We start from the raw sequence: 18,830 nt of genomic DNA on the forward strand, positions 1-18,830 counted from the left end.
CAGGTGCCAATCTTAAAAAAAAAGAAAAAAAGAATTTAGAGACCACGTCTTGTTGCCAGTCTCAAAGGGTTCTGGGGTGAATCAAACAAGAAATGGACATAATTGTAAAATTGTATACAATCAAAAACTATTCTCGGGGTGGCCCCGATGCCAAGTGGTTGAGTTCACGTGCTCTGCTTTGGCAGCCCAGGGTTTAGAGGTTCGAATCCTGGGTGCCGACATGGCACCGCTCATGAGACCATGCTGAGGCAGCTTCCCACATGCCACAACTAGAAGGAACCACAACTAAAAAATACACAACTATGTACCAGGGGCTTTGGGAGAAAAAGAAAAAAAATAAAATCTTTAAAAAAAAAAAACTATTCTCAAAGCAATCTGCTGCAATGTTGAGCAATCTCAGTGATTTTTTTCTCTTTTAGATTTTTTTTTTCCTTTTTCTCCCCAAAGCCCCCCAGTACATAGTTGTATATTCTTTGCTGTGGGTCCCTCCAGTTGTGGCATGTGGGACACTGCCCCAGCGTGGCTCAAGGAGCAGTGCCATGTCCACGCCCAGGATTTGAACCAACGAAACACTGGGCTGCCTGCAGCAGAGCGCACGAACCACTCGGCCACGGGGCCAGCCCCCTCAGTGATTTTTTTTAACGGAAATATTTCAGCATTTAAATAAAAGGTAAAATAATACCAAAAGAAGCACAATAAATTTAAATATCTGGTTCTAACAAGTAGAACTTATCAAAAACTAGCCTTCTCCAAATTCATATATCAGGGAAAGACAATTATGCAAAGGGTTTTAATTTCATTTCTCAATGCCTAAGCAAATAAAAAAATATGCTGAAACTCCTAAAAGCATTTCCTTTCAAAGGGTAAAGAGGAAAATTTGATGGCATTATCAATCCTATTTTCTTTCACTCTCACTCAAACCATTCAGAATTTTATTTGTTCTTGGTTCAATTTCTGTTGACATTTTCTAATAACATATGTGATATGCACTCATTCTTTATTTATCAGGAAGATTTATGATATAGTGAAAAAACTAACTTACTGATCATTTGTATTGTGTAGTGTTACCAGCATCTAATATCTAAATCAGAAAAGACTAATCCGTATGTTTATGAAATTCTTTTTGACAAACACTAAAATCTTAACTAAATACCATTAATTTTATTTCTTTTTAAAAAATTATTTTATTAAATTTATTTTTTAATTTAAATTTCTTTTTAAATTTTTATTTAAGTTGAGCCTTCCATGTTATTCAGAGTGTGAAAATTAATAAACAGAAACCTCATTTAAAATGGAGTCTGGAGGACAGAAGAGAGAACTCTCATGCATGTGCCATGCAACAAACACTACAGACCCCAAAAGGAAGAGACGCTATCTTGCATCTCCAACAGGAAGCGATACTACTTTACTACCCTAGGAGAAGGAAGGAAGACATCCCTCCTTGCCCTGCAACAGCTCAGCCAATGAAAGACTGCCATAACTCAGCCAATGAAAAGCCACTATACTTCAAATTCACAGTCTCTTCCTTTATAACAGCTCCTCTCAGCTTAATAAAAGAACCCTCCCTCTCCTTTGTTTTTTGGGACTTGCCTGTGGTTTGCCGAAGACCACATGTCCTGAATTGCAATTCTTTGCTGATCCCAAATAAACAGATTTCTCTAGTAAAATAACTGGCTGTTTGTTTGTTTTAGGTCAACAATAGATACCAGCTAATGCACTAGCTGTGCTCAGATTTCTAATGTGAAAATGAAGGTGGGAAAAATATGCCACCCCAAAATATGCCTCTTTGGCATAGGATTATTTTGAGCTGGTTATTTTGAGAAACTGCAGACACAGGAGAAGCTCTGAAAACTGAGTAGAAGTTAGTCTTTTGTAAGGGATATTTACATTTATAAGGGAAGTCTCTCATTTTTAAGGGAGTCTCCTTCTCTGTAGCAGGAAGAGGAGGATGACTAAATCTCTAGAAATTTATCAGTGGAGAAGGCAACAACCTAAATCTGCATACCAATCTTACCTTTATTTACTATGCTTTTCCTGATAGCCTCCCAAAACTGGCTGACCCACCTGCAACATTTTCTTTTGTCTTTAGCTGGAGATAGTATTTAAGGTGGTGACTTGGGCCATTTCAGGGAGTTAATCAGTTTTCCTGGGTATCTCCCACGTACACAGAAGGTATACATGTTATTAAACTTCTGTTTTTCTCCTGTTAATCTGTCTTTTTTATCACAAAGGGGTCTCAGCCAACAACCCAGAAGGGTAGAGAGAAAATTATCTTTCCTCCCTGACAAAAACATACTTGTGAAATATAAAGTGATGTCTCTGATCAAGTGAGTGCCTGTCAGTTTTACCAAATCATAAATAAATTATTAGTCAACAAACTGTCATTAATCTCTCTTATGATGTATCCACGTAGATCACAAGTAACATGTATTACACAGACCTTTTTCAACCAGACTCATTAAGAACAAATTAAATTTCAAGTACTTTCTAAAATATCTAAACTAAAAGAGTAGTTAAATGAGATCCCACCAAATCCATATTATTACTTTTTATTTTTATTTAAGTTGCACCTTATATCTTCCAGACGTATCAACAAATGAACATGTTGACTGTGCTTGGTCACCTGCCATGAACTATTAAGTTATATTGATGAACAATGTCTACAGAAGAGCAAGCAGAGAAATAATTCCTATATCTTAAACATAAAGTAGCATTCTTTCTGATATACAGCATTTGATAAATAAGAAATGCTCTGAAATCCTAAAGTAAATGTGGTTGATGGGATCACAGGAAAAATAATTCCATTTCCCAGGAGCAAAACAAAATATCAAATTTAATAATAATCCAATTTAAATCATTGCAATATTTTGCAGCTTGACGCTAATATATGTAAGTGCAGGTAAATATAAGAATTCTAAAAGTACTGATTTTTGCTACTACATTTAATTTGTTTCATTTTCTGATAGATATAAATATACTTCTTGATTAATATGAAATGTCTTTTAAGAAGTTCAGTATATGTTCTGAGCAAAATTAAACTAATTGGGAAGGTTCAACATTCAAATTAGCAGCAAGTTTCCCTATAATTAAATCATAAGCAAAAACATTTATTTTGTTCCATCTTCCCTTTACATGTTGGTAGTCCTAAGAACTTTGAAATAAATGCAAATCATCTTCGTATGGATGTAGTATTAACAAACTAAGGATATTCTAAAATTCACTAAGGTCCTTTTGATTTCAGACTTTCTTGAAGATTTTACTCCTGGTTAATTGGAATAAAGTTGCAAATGTGCTCGACATGATGAAAAGACTTTAGGACAATACTCTCCATTTTCTGACTGTAGCTTCTTTATACACTGAATTCACTCTCATAGATTTCTAGATAGAGTGAATAAAGGCAAATTTTAACTGGTTAATATCCTTATACAAGAAAGAAACATTGAGACCAACGATATTTCTAGGTTATTAAAAGAAACTTCATGGACCAGATTACACAAATTTTTAGAGGAAGAACCCTTCTTTCATTAGAAAGCCTATGAAACAGCAAATCAAAAGTACAGCAGATAGCCTTCTAGCTAGATTCTATATCCAATTTGAGATGCAATTTGGATTATAGATAATGGAGTCTACAATTCAAGCATTAACTTACTTAAGGAATGAGAAGCAAAAAGAGAAAATATTTTAACCCTAAACATACCAAAGAACATACATATTTCAGATACAACAACAATTTATTGCTGAAATTTTTCAAAATAGCGTTCAAGAATCACAATGTACCCAATGTAGTTTAATGAAACTTAACCAGAAAAAAAGGGAGCAATTTGCTTAGAAGAGAAGGAGAACTGAAATGAAATATGAATATACAAGTTTAGGAAAACCTTATAGGGAATGATAAGATCATTATTTAAAAGAAAGGATATAAGAAAAGAGAAGAGGAAAAGAAGGAAGAAGAAAAAGGAAAGAAGGAAGAAAAAGAGAGGGAAAGAAGAAACGAAGGAAGGAAGAACAGAAGGAGGGAGAGAGGAAGGGAAGGAGGAAGAAGGAAGGCTGGCAGGCAGGCTGGCTAATTGCCATTCAGAGAGAATTAAGAGAATCAAAGTTGTAGTAGAAATATATGAGACAGACAATGAATCGTCCATATATTTTTTTTCTAAAAAGCGAGAGAGAAACAGATAGGTCTCTAACTTATCTATTGAAATAATTTAGAATCATTGCTAGTGAATTTAGTTCTTCTGACCATGTTTTCTTTCTATCATTTAAAGGTAATAATTTTCTAATCTATAATTACAAATGACCCAGGAAATCACCAATACAGTACATTTTCCATTGTGTCCTGTTTTGGCTAAGTGGAGATGAATTGTTCATTATGAAATAATGCATTTCAGGTACAAAATGCTGCTCCATTTGTGAATTACCTAGTGGTGGTAAATAAAAGCTCCCAATAAAATGTACAAAATAAGAGCAAACAGGATTAATTTGCAGTATGAAAGCTTTAGATTATATGTTGGGGGTAGGGGAAAAGCCTGTGCTCAAAGCAAAAGAATAAACTATAGGACCCTGTAACAGTATTTCCAGCTCTATGATTCCATGAACTTTAGCCTAGAAATCATATTGTTTATGGAAACAATCTTGAGCTAATGGATACAACAGCAACAAATACGGAAATGATGTGTTTCCAGGCTGTCTGCTAAGGCTTGGGAAGAATACAACAATCAATTGTTCATTACCCATGCTAAGCGAGAACAGCAAAGGCAAAGAAAAGAAAAATCACTCTGGCTCTGAGACAAATTCTATGGCATTTTTTTCTCCATATCTTTTTAAAATTAGCATTCCAAGAGAAGACACCACTTCATAATAATGGGACGCAGCCCAGAAATACATAATGTGATAGAGAAAAACCAGCAAGAGTTTAGGAAACTGATGTGCATATAGCCATCAGGGGAGATAAGGTAGAGAACTGTTAAAAGCATACACCTGGAACCAGAATGCTTAGGCCCTAGACACAGCCCCACCTTAACATCTAAGCAGCCACTAAGTCACTCATCCAGAATGGCCTTGTTTCTCCAAAATGAAGGAAATGAGGGCAGTAGGGTAGAATAAACGACCTCTAATTTTAAAAGCCCATGGATAATTTAAATAATTTAAAGTCAAGAAATCTTATACTCTAGAAAAAAATCCAAATTTCAGAATTATAGCACCATAGTACAAAACTGAGCCACAAATATTACCAACACAGCATACCATAAAATGTTATAATTGGAAGGAACAATGAAAAATATCTAGCCAATGTATTCACTACATTGAAGTGAGACCTAGAGAGGTTAATTAAATGGCTCAAGGTCACATAACTAGTGGAGATGGAGAGACGGTATAAGAATTTTCCTGCTTTTGTCTAATGCCTATAGAATGACACTGAGTAAAATCTTTCTAGAAAGTGTTAAAAAGAAAAGCTAAATGAGATCTTCAGACAAAAGCAAAGCAGATACATGTAATGCTCAGAGAATAACTGCAATTAAAGAGATCTTAGAAGATAGCTAGTCAAATCCCCTATCTATGATAATCTTAATGATTGCTATTCAATTCACTTAAATTATGTTCACTTTGTACTTTGCCAATAGAAACTAAAAATTATGCAGTGGGCCACAGGGAAACATAGCTCAATGGTTAGAACCTCATAGGCTGTCATTTATAAGTATTACTAAATACTTCACTAAAAACTAAGGAGGGATATGAATGCTAATCCATTTTGTGACAATATTATTTTGAGAAGTGCTTATAATGCCAAGCTGAAATAGAACAAGAGAGGTAGTATTAGCTCAAATGGTCAGGCCCAAGATTTTCTGTCCATTAGATTTAACAGTTTGTCTTCCCAACTAGAACTAAGAAATATAGTACTACCCTGAATCTGCAATTAAGATGGCCAAAGAAGCCAACAGTAAGGAAGAGATCTGGACACATCATACAGAGGCTTCATCACGCTTTGACTCAGTCACTAAACTGTTAGGTTACCTAGCTACAACACTGGAAATAAAGTAGTCACACATTTTTTCACTTTCTGTACTATATACTAGCACATTATTTGAAACATAATTCCATAGTTTAAAGAACTTTAAAACCAGAAAGACCATCATGAATGACAAAAAGTATTTTAGATAAATTTGAAAGATTTTGAAGTGGCTCAGGAGTCCATGGCTTATAATAGCAAGAATCTATTAAGATTTCACTGTTAGTGAATACTCTCATGTTAGGTGAAGACACCAAAAAAGGAAGGGTGGTGTTATTAAGTGGTTTTATCCCATCCCTAAAGCTACACATGACTAACATGGTTCTGTCACTTCTTTCATTCTCCCTGTGTGATATTTGACTATTTTAGAGCAATTCTCTCAGTTTACACTCTACACATAATCATCCTCAGCAACATTCCTACCAAGTTTAATTTGTCAGTGTTGCCACTTGGTGCCTCTCCAAATTCATCTAAGCCCAGGGGACTCATGGCAACATGAGACAGGTATCATCAGACATAATTAACTTCATTACATGTAACTAAATACAAAAGGATTCCAGTCCAGATAAATGGCACTTACTTATGTCCATTTAAGGCTGCATGGTGTAAAGCAGTGTAACCCGAACTGTCTGTGCAGTTCACATTGGGGCCTCGCCAGATGCTGCAAATAAAGCACAAGCGCAGAGTTAACGGTTAAGCAGAATCGTGCTTTGAAAAACAAAAAGAAGCCTGATAGTCCCACAGCCAGCAGCATGTTATATATGAAAATTTTAGTCATGAAGAAAATGACTGCCATCTCTCAAGCATTCCCCTCAGAAAAATAACTTCATTTATTTGATGCAGGGAAATTATTAGGGAATACAACTACCTTCAGAAATTATTAGCAAATGTAGGCCCACTGCCATGCATTAAAATTTGGATCCAAAAGTCCTCTATTAGTTTATATCATTACTTAAATATTGGAAGCAATTAACATTCAGGTACTACATTATATACCAAAGAATAAAGACTTATGACACTTGTCTCATTTCTTTCCACACATACATTCTGAGATGGCAGTGATTTATATAAGTTCTAAGATATTTTTGCATTATGGGAAGAATACAAACCCTCTTGCTGCTCAATTGCTACCAAAAAAATATAATAAGTGTTTCATACTTGAAAATATAATTGAAGATTTGGACTGTTGTAAACTATATGAAGATTCTAATAGTTTCAAAGTTATTATTTTACTACACAATATATTCTGGAGATAACATGTAACTATATAAAAGAGTCCATTTTATCCTTGATCACTACAATTACAGAAACTATTTTTATCTTTTAAAAAAGAAGGCATAGAAAGACTTTTCCAAAAGTAGACCAAAAAATGACTTTATCTGATATTTGTGATGATATTAAAGCCATCAAAACTAACATCCAATGACAAGCTAATTCATGTATTCACAAAATGTTTATTGTACAACTATTGTATATCACATATTAAGCTAGGCACTAAGCATATAAAATCATAATTCAATGTCCTTTTTTACAAAAACAGAGTCTAATGGAGAAGATAGACACATAAACTAACAATTAATTACAAGTAGTAAGATAATTGAGGTACCAAAGAGCAGACAAGCATCTGTTAGAAGAGAATGAATAGCTAGTACAAATGAAAGGTCAAAACAGACTTAAACTAAGGTGGGACAATGAAAATGAGTAGAATGTACTTATTTGACAATTAATGAAAAGGAAAAATCAATAAGATGCAGGGAGCAATTGAAGGAAGGAAGAAGTGGTAGTCTAGAATGGCTGAGTCTTCAGGCTTAGACTACCAGAAGGAAAATGACATTAACTAAGATGTGAAAAAGAGGAGCAAATCTGCTTGGGGGAATACAGTGCAGATGGAGAGCAAACCACTGACTTCAGCTTTGGAGACACTGAACTTTAAGTATCTGACATATTTACGTAAAAGTAAGGATATCCAGAAGACTATGAAAATATTTAGTTAGAAGCATGGCTCTGAAGTTAGACTACCTGCGTTCAAAACCTGGCTCCATTACTTGCTGAGGGTAGCCCTGGATGAAGTATTTAACCTCTCTGAACTTCAATTCCTCATCTGCAAAATAGAGATGATAATAACAGTACTAACTTATAGTGCTGTTGTAAGGATCAAATGAATCATTACCCATAAAGCTCTTAGAGCATTACTACAACAGTACTAGAATGTATTATATTTCTTAAAACACAGTTCAACAAATTGTTAGAAAAAAATATTAAATAGAAAGTAAAACCATGGGAGTGCCTGATATCAGACACTATAAGAGGGAGGCTATTAGACTCAAATACCTCAGTGGAAAATACGTATATGGGGGCAAGGCGAAACCTTCTCTTAAAGGTTGATATTAGTTAAAATCTGCAAATACCTGGTGAAAATAAATAGAATGAGGCAACTTAAAATCTGAAAACCTCCCACACCTTACTGAAACTCTCAGAGAACTGATATGAAAGTATCTATTGAGAAAAAGAAAAATTAGACAACTGCAGGACAGACATAAATCCATGGATAATTAACAATATTTAAGAGTCTAGGGGAGGGAAAATGTTATAGTAAGGACACTGAAAGTCGTCCAGGAGTAGATAAAACCAAGAGAAAACATTATACAATTTAAAACAGGAAACTGTTCCAAAAAGAAGTGGAGAGGTCAAGTTAGACAAGAATTAATTTATTTGGGAATTAAGAAGATCTTGAGGAGACTAATGTACAAATATAAAGATTTGATTCTAAGGTTTTAACTTTATTTTGATCTTAAACTTTATTTCAATCAAATGGTTTTACTTTATTTAATGGTATCCTACCTTCTGAGAATTAAAAAAGTGACAGTCAAACCAGGAAAGTGATAAAATGTGCATATGTTTTATAATTTCATTAGATTGTTAGGTTTTTAACACTTTTTTTAAAAAAATCAATCCTTGAAGCATTTTCTATTGCCTTTTACATTCTTATAATTTTTGTACTTTTGTTCTCCCTGCTAAACCCGTCTAATCCTGCCCTATTGATTTCAACCTCATGCCCTTCTACTAACCCACAATAGATTCTCTAACCAATCATATCTTACCATTCTTCCAAAACCAGACTAAGACTCACCGACTCAATAACCCTTTTTCTAAACACTGAATACAAGCAGTATTTAATAAATGTATGCTAAATTATATAAATAAAAATAATTAAAGAATGGTTTTTCTTTTGGTGAGGAAGATTCACCTGGAGCTAACATCTATCACCAATCTTCCTCTTTTTTTGCCTGAGGAAGACTCACCCTGAGCTAACATCTGTGCCAATCTTCTGCTATTTTGTTTGTGGATTGCTGCCTCAGCATAGCTGATGAGTGGTGTAGGTCCACACCTGGGATCTGAAACCACAGATCCAGGCCACTGAAGCGGAGTGCACAAATTTTACCACTACAACATGGGGCCAGCCCCTTAAAGAATTATTTTTAATGAATAAATAAGTCACTAGGTAAAAGAGAAATGTTTAAATAAATACAATTTACTCACTTAAAATAACCTATGAAATCATAAAAAATAACCAAAAGAAGAAAAGAACGAAAAAACAGAAAAATGGAGCGATGAATAGATGGGAAAAATATAAAGCAGATAGTAAGATGGTAGATTTAAACACAACAGTATCAATAATTACACTAACTACAAATGGTCTAATGACCCTAGTTAAAAAGGAAAAATCATCAGACAGGATTTTTTTAAAAAGTAAGAGCCAAATATATGCTAACTATAAGAAACCTGCTTTAAATATAGAGATATGAATAGATTAAAAGTAAAAAGATAGATAGAAATACCATGTGACCCAGCTATCCCACTACTGGGTATCTACCCAAAAAACTTGAAACCAACAATCCAAAGTAACATATATACCCCTATGTTCATTGCAGCATTATTCACAATAGCTAAGACATGGAAGCAGTCCAAGTGCCCATCGACTGATGATTGGATAAAGAAGATGTGGTATACATATATATATATATACAATGGAATACTTCTCAGCCATAAAAAAAGACAAAATCATCCCATTTGCAACATGAATGGACCTAAGGGTATTATGCTAAGCAAAATAAGCCAGATTGAGAAAGATAAGCACCAGATGATTTCACTCATATGTGGAATATAAACAAATACGTGGACAAAGAAAACAGTTCAGTGGTTACCAGGGGAAGGGGGGAGGGCTTGTGGACACAGGCAGTGAAGGGGAGCAATTATATGGTAATGGACAAGAAATAATGCACAACTGAAATTTCACAATGATGTAAACTATTATGAACTAAATTAAAAAATAAATAAAACTAAACTAAAAAGTAAACAGATAGAAAAACCATACTAACACTAATCAAAAGATAGCTGAATACAGGCATACCCTGGAGATATTGTGGGTTCAGTTCCAGACCAGTGCAAAAAAGCAAATATCACAATAAAGCCCATCACACCAATTTTTTGGTTTCCCAGTGCATACAAAAGTTATATTTACACCATACTATAGTAAGTGTGCAATAGCATTATGTCTAAAAAACAGTGTACATACCTTAATTTAAAAATACTTTATTGCTAAAAAATGCTAACCATCATCTGAGCCTTCAGCGAGTCATAATCTTTTTGCCAGTGGAAGGTCTTGCTTCATTGTTGATGAGTGCTGACTGATCAAGGCAGTGGGTGCTGAAGGTTGCTGAAGCCTGAGATAGCTGTGGCAATTTCTTAAAATAAGACAACAGTAAACTTTGCCACATCAATTGATTCTTTTTTCCCTGAACAATTTCTTTGTAGCACAAAATGTTGTTTGATAGCATTTTACCCACAGTAGAACTACTTTCAAAATTGGAGTCAACCCTCTCAAACCCTGCTGCTGCTCTGTCAAATAAGTTTATGTCAAATTCTAAATCCTTTGTTGTCATTTCACCAATCTTCACAGTATCTTCAATAGGAGTAGATTCTATCTCAAGAAACCACTTTCTTTGCTCATCCATAAGAAGCAACTCCTTACCTGTTAAAGTTTTATCATGAGATTGCAGCAATTCAGTCACATCTTCAGGTTCCACTTCTAATTCTAGTTCTTTTGCTATTTCCACCACATCTGCAGCTACTTCCCCCACTGAAGTCTTGAAGCCCCCAAAGTCATCCATGAGAGTTAGAATCAACTTCTTGCAAACTCATGTTAATGTTGATATTTTGACCTCTTCTCATGAATCACAAATATTCTTAATAGCACTAGAATGGTGAATGCTTTCCAGGAGCTTTTCAATTTACTTTGCCCAGATCCATCAGAGGAATTACTATCTATGGCAGCTAAAATCTTACAAAATGTATCTCTAAAATAATAAGACTTGAAATTCCAATGACTCCTGATCCAAGGGCTGCAGAATGGATGCTGTGTTAGCAGGCATGAAAACAATATTAATCTCATTGTACACATCTCCATCAGAGCTCTTGCATGACCAGGTACATTGTCCATGAGCAGTATTATTTTGAAAGAAATCTTTTTTTCTGAGCAGTAGGTCTCAACAGTGGGCTAAAATAATGAGTAAACCACATTGTAAACAGATGTGCTGTCATTCAGGTTTTGTTGTTCCATTTACAGAACACAGGCAGAGTAGACAGCATAACTCTTAAAGGCTCTAGAATTTTCAGAAAGGTAAATGAACATTAGCTTCAACTTAAAGTCAGCAGCTGCATTAGTCCCTAACAAGAGAGTCAGCCTGTCCTTTGAAGCTTTGAAACCAGGCAATGACTTCTCCTCTCTAGCTATGAAAGTCTTAGATGGCATCATCTTCCAATATAGGGCTGTTTCATCTACATTGAAAGTCTGTTGTTTAGTGTAGCCACCTTCATTAATTATTTTAGTTAGATCTTCAGGATAACTTGCTGCAGCTTCTACACGAGCACTCGCTGCTTCATGTTCCACTTTCATGTTACGGAGACAGCTTCTTTCTCTAAACCTCATGAACCTAACTCTGCTAGCTTCAAACTTCTTCTGCAGCTTCCTCACCTCTTTCATCTTCAATTCACCTGATAAGACTTGAAATTCCAATGACTCCTGATCCAAGGGCTGCAGAATGGATGCTGTGCTAGCAGGCATGGAAACAATATTAATCTCATTGTACACATCTCCATCAGAGCTCTTGCGTGACCAGGTACATTGTCCATGAGCAGTATTATTTTGAAAGAAATCTTTTTTTCTGAGCATTTCATTTCATAGAATTGAAGATAATCAGGGCCTTGCTCTGGATTAGGCTTTGGCCTAAGGAAATGTGACTGGTTTGATTTTCTATCCAGAATATTAAAACTTTCTCCATATTAACAATAAGGCTGTTTTGCTTTCTTATCAATTGTGTGTTCACTGAAGTAGCACTTTCAATTTCCTTCAAGAACTTTTCCATTGCATTCACAGCTTGTTTGGTGCAAGAGGCATAGCTTTCACCTTGTCTTGGCTTTCAACATGTATTCCTCACTAAGCTTAATCATTTCTAGCTTTCTATTTAAAGTGAGAGATGTGCAACTATTCATTTCACTTCAACACTTAAAGGCTAGGGTAGGATCATTAATTGGCCTAATTTCAATATTGTTGTGTCTCAGGGAACAGGCAAACTTGAAGAGAAGGAGAAACAGGGGAACATCCAGCCACCGGAGAAGTCAGAACACACACAACTTTTATCACTTAAGTTTGCCATCTTAAATGAGTGTGGTTCACAGTGCCCCAAACAACTGCAACAGTACCATCAAAAATCACTGACCACAGGAGTGATGTGAGTGTCATGGCGCAGTGAGCTTGCCCGGGACTATATTCCCTCCAACATACAACAAAAAGGAGCAACCAAATTCCAACAGAAAATATCCTAATAGCACAGGAATCCTTAGAGAGTCACAGCAGCCAAATGACAGAGGGCAGAGAGGCTGGAGCCCCCATTGGAGGAGCTAGAACGGTGTCAGAGAGAAGTCTGCTCCCTCCCCTAAAGACTGGGATCACTGTCGCGGGAGGCTCCGTGAGGGAAGAAGTGGGGGAGGGGTTGCATGTACACAGGATCACCCAGGACTCCCTAGTGCCCTTGAAGCCTAGAGGGAAGGCCCCTAACAGGGTGAAAGCTTTCACGTGTGGTGACCTCATCAAGCCAAGACCCCAAGAGACCAGATGGCGAGAGCTGACCCGAAAACCCGGGTCTGCATGCAAGAGAAAGCAACCCCCCAGCAACTTGCCTTGTGTCACGCCATCCTGACTGAAGGCAGAGGGCTCAGAATACGCAGCTCTCAACCCTCATCTAGTGGCGATAGGCTGTAACTGAAACCAAATAATATCACAATGAGGAAGACCTGTAATTCCAGCATCAGGCAGTTCATAAAAGCTCCAGACCACAGGGAAAACAATAAACACCCAGAACTATGTCCTGAAGACTCAGAAATAAGTAAACTAAATGACAATGAATTCAGAATAGCTATCGTCAAAAAACTCAATGAGGTAAAAGAAAACATAGAGAAACAATTCAATGAGTTCTGGAGCTACTTCACAAAAGAGATTGAAACTATAAAGGAGAATCAATCAGAAATACTAGAGATGAAAAATACAATGGAAGAAATAAAACAAAATACAGATTCCCTGACTGCTCATGTGGACACCATAGAGGAGAAAATCAGCATAATCAAAGACAGACATGTTGAATAGCTCCAGACAGAAGAGGAGAGAGAACTAACACTAAAAAGAAATGAAGAAAATCTCCAAGAAATAGCTGACTCTATGAGGAAATGCAACATAAGAATTATACGTATCCAAGAAGGTTAAGAGAAGGAGAATGGAGCAGAAAGCATGCTCAAAGAAATAGCAGAGAACTTCCCAAATCTAGGGAATGAGAGAAATGTGTGTGGAGGAAGCTTTCAGATCACCTAGGTTTGTCAATGTAAAAAGACCTACTGCAAGGCGTATAGTAGTAAAACTGGCAAAAATGAATGACAAAGAAAGAATACTCAGGGCAGCAAGGCAGAAGAAAATAACCTACAAAGGAACCCCTATCAGACTTTCAGTGGATTTCTCTGCAGAAACCTTACAAGCTAGGAGAGAATAGAATGACATATTCAAAACTTTAAAAGATGAACATCTTCAGCCAAGAATACTCTATCCAGCAAAAATATCCTTCAGCTATGAGGGAGAAATTAAATCTTTCCCAGACTAACAAAAGCTAAGGGACTTTGTAGCCACAAGGCCACCCCTACAAGAAATCCTCAAGAAGGCCCTCATACGTGACAAAAGAAAAATGGGAGAAAGGGGTCACGAAACACAGAGTTAGGAGACAAGTAGACAGAATCAGAATAGGATAACAAATATTCAACTATAGCATTAGGATAAAGGGAAGGAAAACACCAAAAACAAAGACAAACTTGTCACTTTAACCAGAAATTCACAACACAAGCTAGAATAAGATATGAAAATAATAACTTAGAAGGGGAGGAGAAAAGGGACTGAATCAGTTTAGACTAAGGAAATAAGAGGTCATCAGAAAAAGAAATACGTTATGCACAAGATTCTGAATACAAACTTCAGGGTAGCCACTAAAGCAAAAAGCAGAACAGAGACACAAAAAATAAATAAGGAAAAAACTAAGAAACACAGCATAACAGACTGCAGAAGTCAATAGGTAGACCAAAACACACAGGATGAGGAACAAAGGAAATGCAGGAAAACCAGAAAACGAGTGACAGAATGACAGCATTAAGCCCTCATACATCAATAATCACCCTCAATGTAAATGGATTGAACTCTCCAATAAAAAAACAAAGAGTGGCAAGATGGATTAAAGAACAAGACCCAACACTTTGTTGCCTCCAGGAAACACACCTCAGCTCCAAGGACAAACACAGGATCAGAGTGAAGGGGTGGAAGATGATACTCCAAGCTAACGGCAAACAAAAGAAAGCAAGTGTCACAATACTTATATCAGACACAGTAGATTTCAAGAAAAGGCAGGTAAAAAGAGACAAAGAGGGGCAGTATATAATAATCAAAGGGACACTACATCAAGAAGAAGTAACACTTATAAATATCTATGCACCCAACACAGGAGCACCAAAGTTCATAAAGCAACTATTAACAAAATAGTTACAAAAAATAGTAGGGGACCCCAATACCCCACTCACATCATTGGAAAGATCATCCAGATAGAAAATAAACAATGAAACAGTGGAATTAAATGAAAAGCTAAAACAGTTGGACTTAATAGACATATATAGAACACTCCATCCAAAAACAGCAGAATACACACTCTTCTCAAGTGCGCATGGAACACTCTCAAGGATAGACCATATGTTGGGAAACAAGGCAAGCCTCTATAAATTTAAACAAATTGAAATAATAACAAGCATCTTCTCCAATCATAATGCTATAAAGCTAGAAATTAATTACAAGAAAAAGGCTGAGAAAGGGACAAGGATGTGGAGACTAAACAATATGTTGTTGAACAAGCAATGGATCATTGAAGAAATTAAAGAAGAAATCAAAAAATATCTGGAGAGGGGCTGGCCCCGTGGCCAAGTGGTTGAGTTCGCACGCTCCGCTGCAGGAAGCCCAGTGTTTCGTTGGTTCAAATCCTGGGCGCAGACATGGCACTGCTCGTCAAGCCACGCTGAGGCAGCATCCCACATGCCACAGCTAGAAGGACCCACAATGAAAAATATACAACTGTGTACTGGGGGGCTTTGGGGAGAAAAAGGAAAAAAAAATAAAATCTTTAAAAAAAATAGCTGGAGACAAATGAAAATGATAACATGCCATACCAACTCACCTGGGATACAGCAAACGCTGTGTTAAAAGGGAAATTCATCACAATACAGGCACACCTTAACAAACAAGAAAAATCCCAAATAAGCAATCTCAAATAACACCTAACTGAATTACAGAAAGAAGAACAAATAAAGCCCAAAGTCAGCAGCAGGAGAGAAATAATAAAAATCAGAGTAGAAATAAATGCTATTGAAACAAAAAAGGCAGTAGAAAGAATCAATGAAACAAAGAGCTGGTTCTTTGAGAAGATAGATAAAATTGACAAACCCCTAGCCAGACTTACAAAGAAAAAAAAAAGAGAGAAAGCTCAAATAAACAAAATCAGAAATGAAAGAGGAGAAATAACAACAGACTACACAGAATACAATGGATTATAAAAGAATACTATGAAAAACTATATGCCAACAAAATGGATAACCTAGAAGAAACGGAGAAATTCTTAGACTCGTACAATCTCTTTAAGCTAAGTCAAGATGAAGCAGACAATCTGAACAAACAAATGACAAGGAAAGAGATTGAAACAGCAATCAAAAGCATCCTAAAGAATAAAACCCCAGGACCAGACGGCTTTCCTGGGGAATTCTACCAAACTTTGAGAGGATTTAATACCTATACTTTTCAAGCTATTCCAAAAAATTAGGGAGGACAGAACACTTCCAAACACATTCTGTGAGGCCAACACCACTCTGATACCAAAGCCTGACAAGGACAGCACGAAAAAGAAGAACTAAAGGCCAATGTCGCTGATGAACATAGATGCAAAAATTCTGAACAAAATTTTGGCAACCCGAATTCAGCAATACATTAAAAGGATCATACATCATGATCAAGTGGGATTCATACCAGGGACACAGGGATGGTTCAACATCCGCAAATCAATCAACGTGATACACTACATCAACAAATTGAGGAATGAAAACCACATGATCATCTCAATAGATGCAGAGAAAGCATTTGACAGGCTCCAACAGCGATTTACGATAAAAACTGTGAACAAAATGGGGATAGAATGAAATTACCTCAACATAATAAAGGCCATATATGATAAACCCACAGCCAACATCATACTCAATGGGCAAAAACTGAGCGCCATCCCCCTGAGGACAGGAATGAGACAAGGATGCCCTCTATCACCACTCTTATTCAACATAGTAGTGGAGGTTTTCGCCAGAGCAATTAGGCAAGAGAAAGCAATAAAAGGAATCCAAACAGGGAGGGAAGACGTGAAACTCTCACTGTTTGCAGATGACATGATCTTATATATAAAAAACCCCAAAGAATCCATTGGAAAACTTTTAGAAATAATGAACAACTACAACAAAGTTTCAGGGTATAAAATCAACTTACATAAAGCAGCAACATTTCTATACTCTAATAACGAACTAACAGAAAAAGATCCCAAGAACACAATACCATTGACAATTGCAACAAAAAGAATAAAATACCTTGGGATGAATGTAACTTAGGAAGTGGAAGACCTATACAACAAAAACTACAAGACTTTACTGAAAGAAACTGATGATGACATACAGAGATGCCATGCACATGGATTGGAAGAATAAACATAGTTAAAATGTCCATACTACCTAAAGCAATCTACAGATTCAATGCAATCCCAATCAAAATCCCAATGACATTCTTTACAGAAACAGAACAAAGAATCCTAAAATTCATACGGAGCAACAAAAGACCCCAAATTGCTAAAGGAATCCTGAGGAAAAAGAATACAGCTGGAGGCATCACAATCCCTGACTTCAAAACATACTACAAAGCTACAGTAATCAAAACAGCATGGTACTGGTACAAAAACAGGCACACAGATCAATGGAAAAGAATTGAAAGCCCAGAAATAAAACCACACATCTATGGACAGCTAATCTTCGACAAAGGAGCTGAGGGCCTACAATGGAGAAAAGAAAGTCTTTTCGACAAATGGTGCTGGGAAAACTGGGAAGCCACATGTAAAAGAATGAAAATTGACCATTTTTTTTCACCATTCACAAAAATAAACTCAAAATGGATCAAAGACCTAAAGATAAGACCCGAAACCATAAGGCTTCTAGAAGAAAATTCAGGCAGTATACTCTTTGACATCAGTATTAAAAGGATCTTTTTGGACACCATGTCTTCTCAGACAAGGGAAACAACAGAAAGAATAAATAAATGGGACTTCATCAGACTAAAGAGTTTCTTCAAAGCAAGGGAAAACAGGATTGAAACAAAAAATAACCCACTAATTGGGAAAAAATATTTGCAAGTCATATATCCAACAAAGGGTTAATCTCCATAATATATAAAGAACTCATACAACTCAACAACAAAAAAATCAAACAACCTGATCAAAAACTGGGCAGGAGACATGAACAGACATTTCTCCAAAGAAGATATATGGATTGCCAATAGGCATATGAAAAGATGTTCATCATCACTTATCATCAGGGAAATGCAAATCAAAACTACACTAAGATACCATCTTACACCCATTACAATGGCAAAAATAACCAAAACAAAAAGTAACAAATGTTGGAGAGGTTGTGGAGAAAAAGGAACCCTCATACACTGCTGGTGGGAATGCAAACTGGTGCAGCCACTACAGAAAACAGTATAGAGATTTCTCAAAAAATTAAAAATAGAAATACCATATGACCCAGCCATCCCACTACTGGATATCTATCCAAAGAACTTGAAATCAGAAATTCCAAAAGTCCCATGCACCCCTATGTTCATTGCAGCATTATTTACAATAGCCAAGACAGGGAAGCAACCAAACTGCACATCAACTGATGATTGGATAAAGAAGATATGGTGTGTGTATATATATATATATATATATATACACACACACACACACACACACACACACACAATGGAATACTACTCAGCCATAAAAAAGAATAAAACCGTCCTATTCACGGTTGGTCCTTGAGGGAATTATGTTAAGTGAAATAAGCCAGATAGAGAAAGACAAACTCTGCATGGCTCCACTCACATGTGGAAGTTAAACATGTAGACAAA

General features: G+C 36.1%; 1 protein-coding gene across 16 annotated transcripts in view; it reads right to left on the bottom strand.

Moving 5' to 3' along the window:
* The window catches only part of ANKS1B (ankyrin repeat and sterile alpha motif domain containing 1B), a 1,016,307-nt gene that overhangs the window by 865,107 nt on the left and 132,370 nt on the right, over window positions 1–18,830 (bottom strand). For 12 of the 16 annotated variants that reach the window (XM_044745264.2, XM_044745227.2, XM_044745210.2 and 9 more), the window contains one exon: window positions 6,585–6,665. In XM_044745264.2, coding sequence (XP_044601199.1) covers window positions 6,585–6,665 — 81 coding nt within the window. Of the gene's footprint in view, window positions 1–6,584; window positions 6,666–18,830 lie in introns of those variants that run through there. The other 4 variants (XM_070507127.1, XM_044745293.2, XM_044745287.2 and 1 more) reach the window with 1 other exon arrangement.

The sequence above is a fragment of the Equus asinus genome, chromosome 4 (assembly GCF_041296235.1).
Source record: "Equus asinus isolate D_3611 breed Donkey chromosome 4, EquAss-T2T_v2, whole genome shotgun sequence".
Taxonomy (NCBI): Eukaryota; Metazoa; Chordata; class Mammalia; order Perissodactyla; family Equidae; genus Equus; species Equus asinus.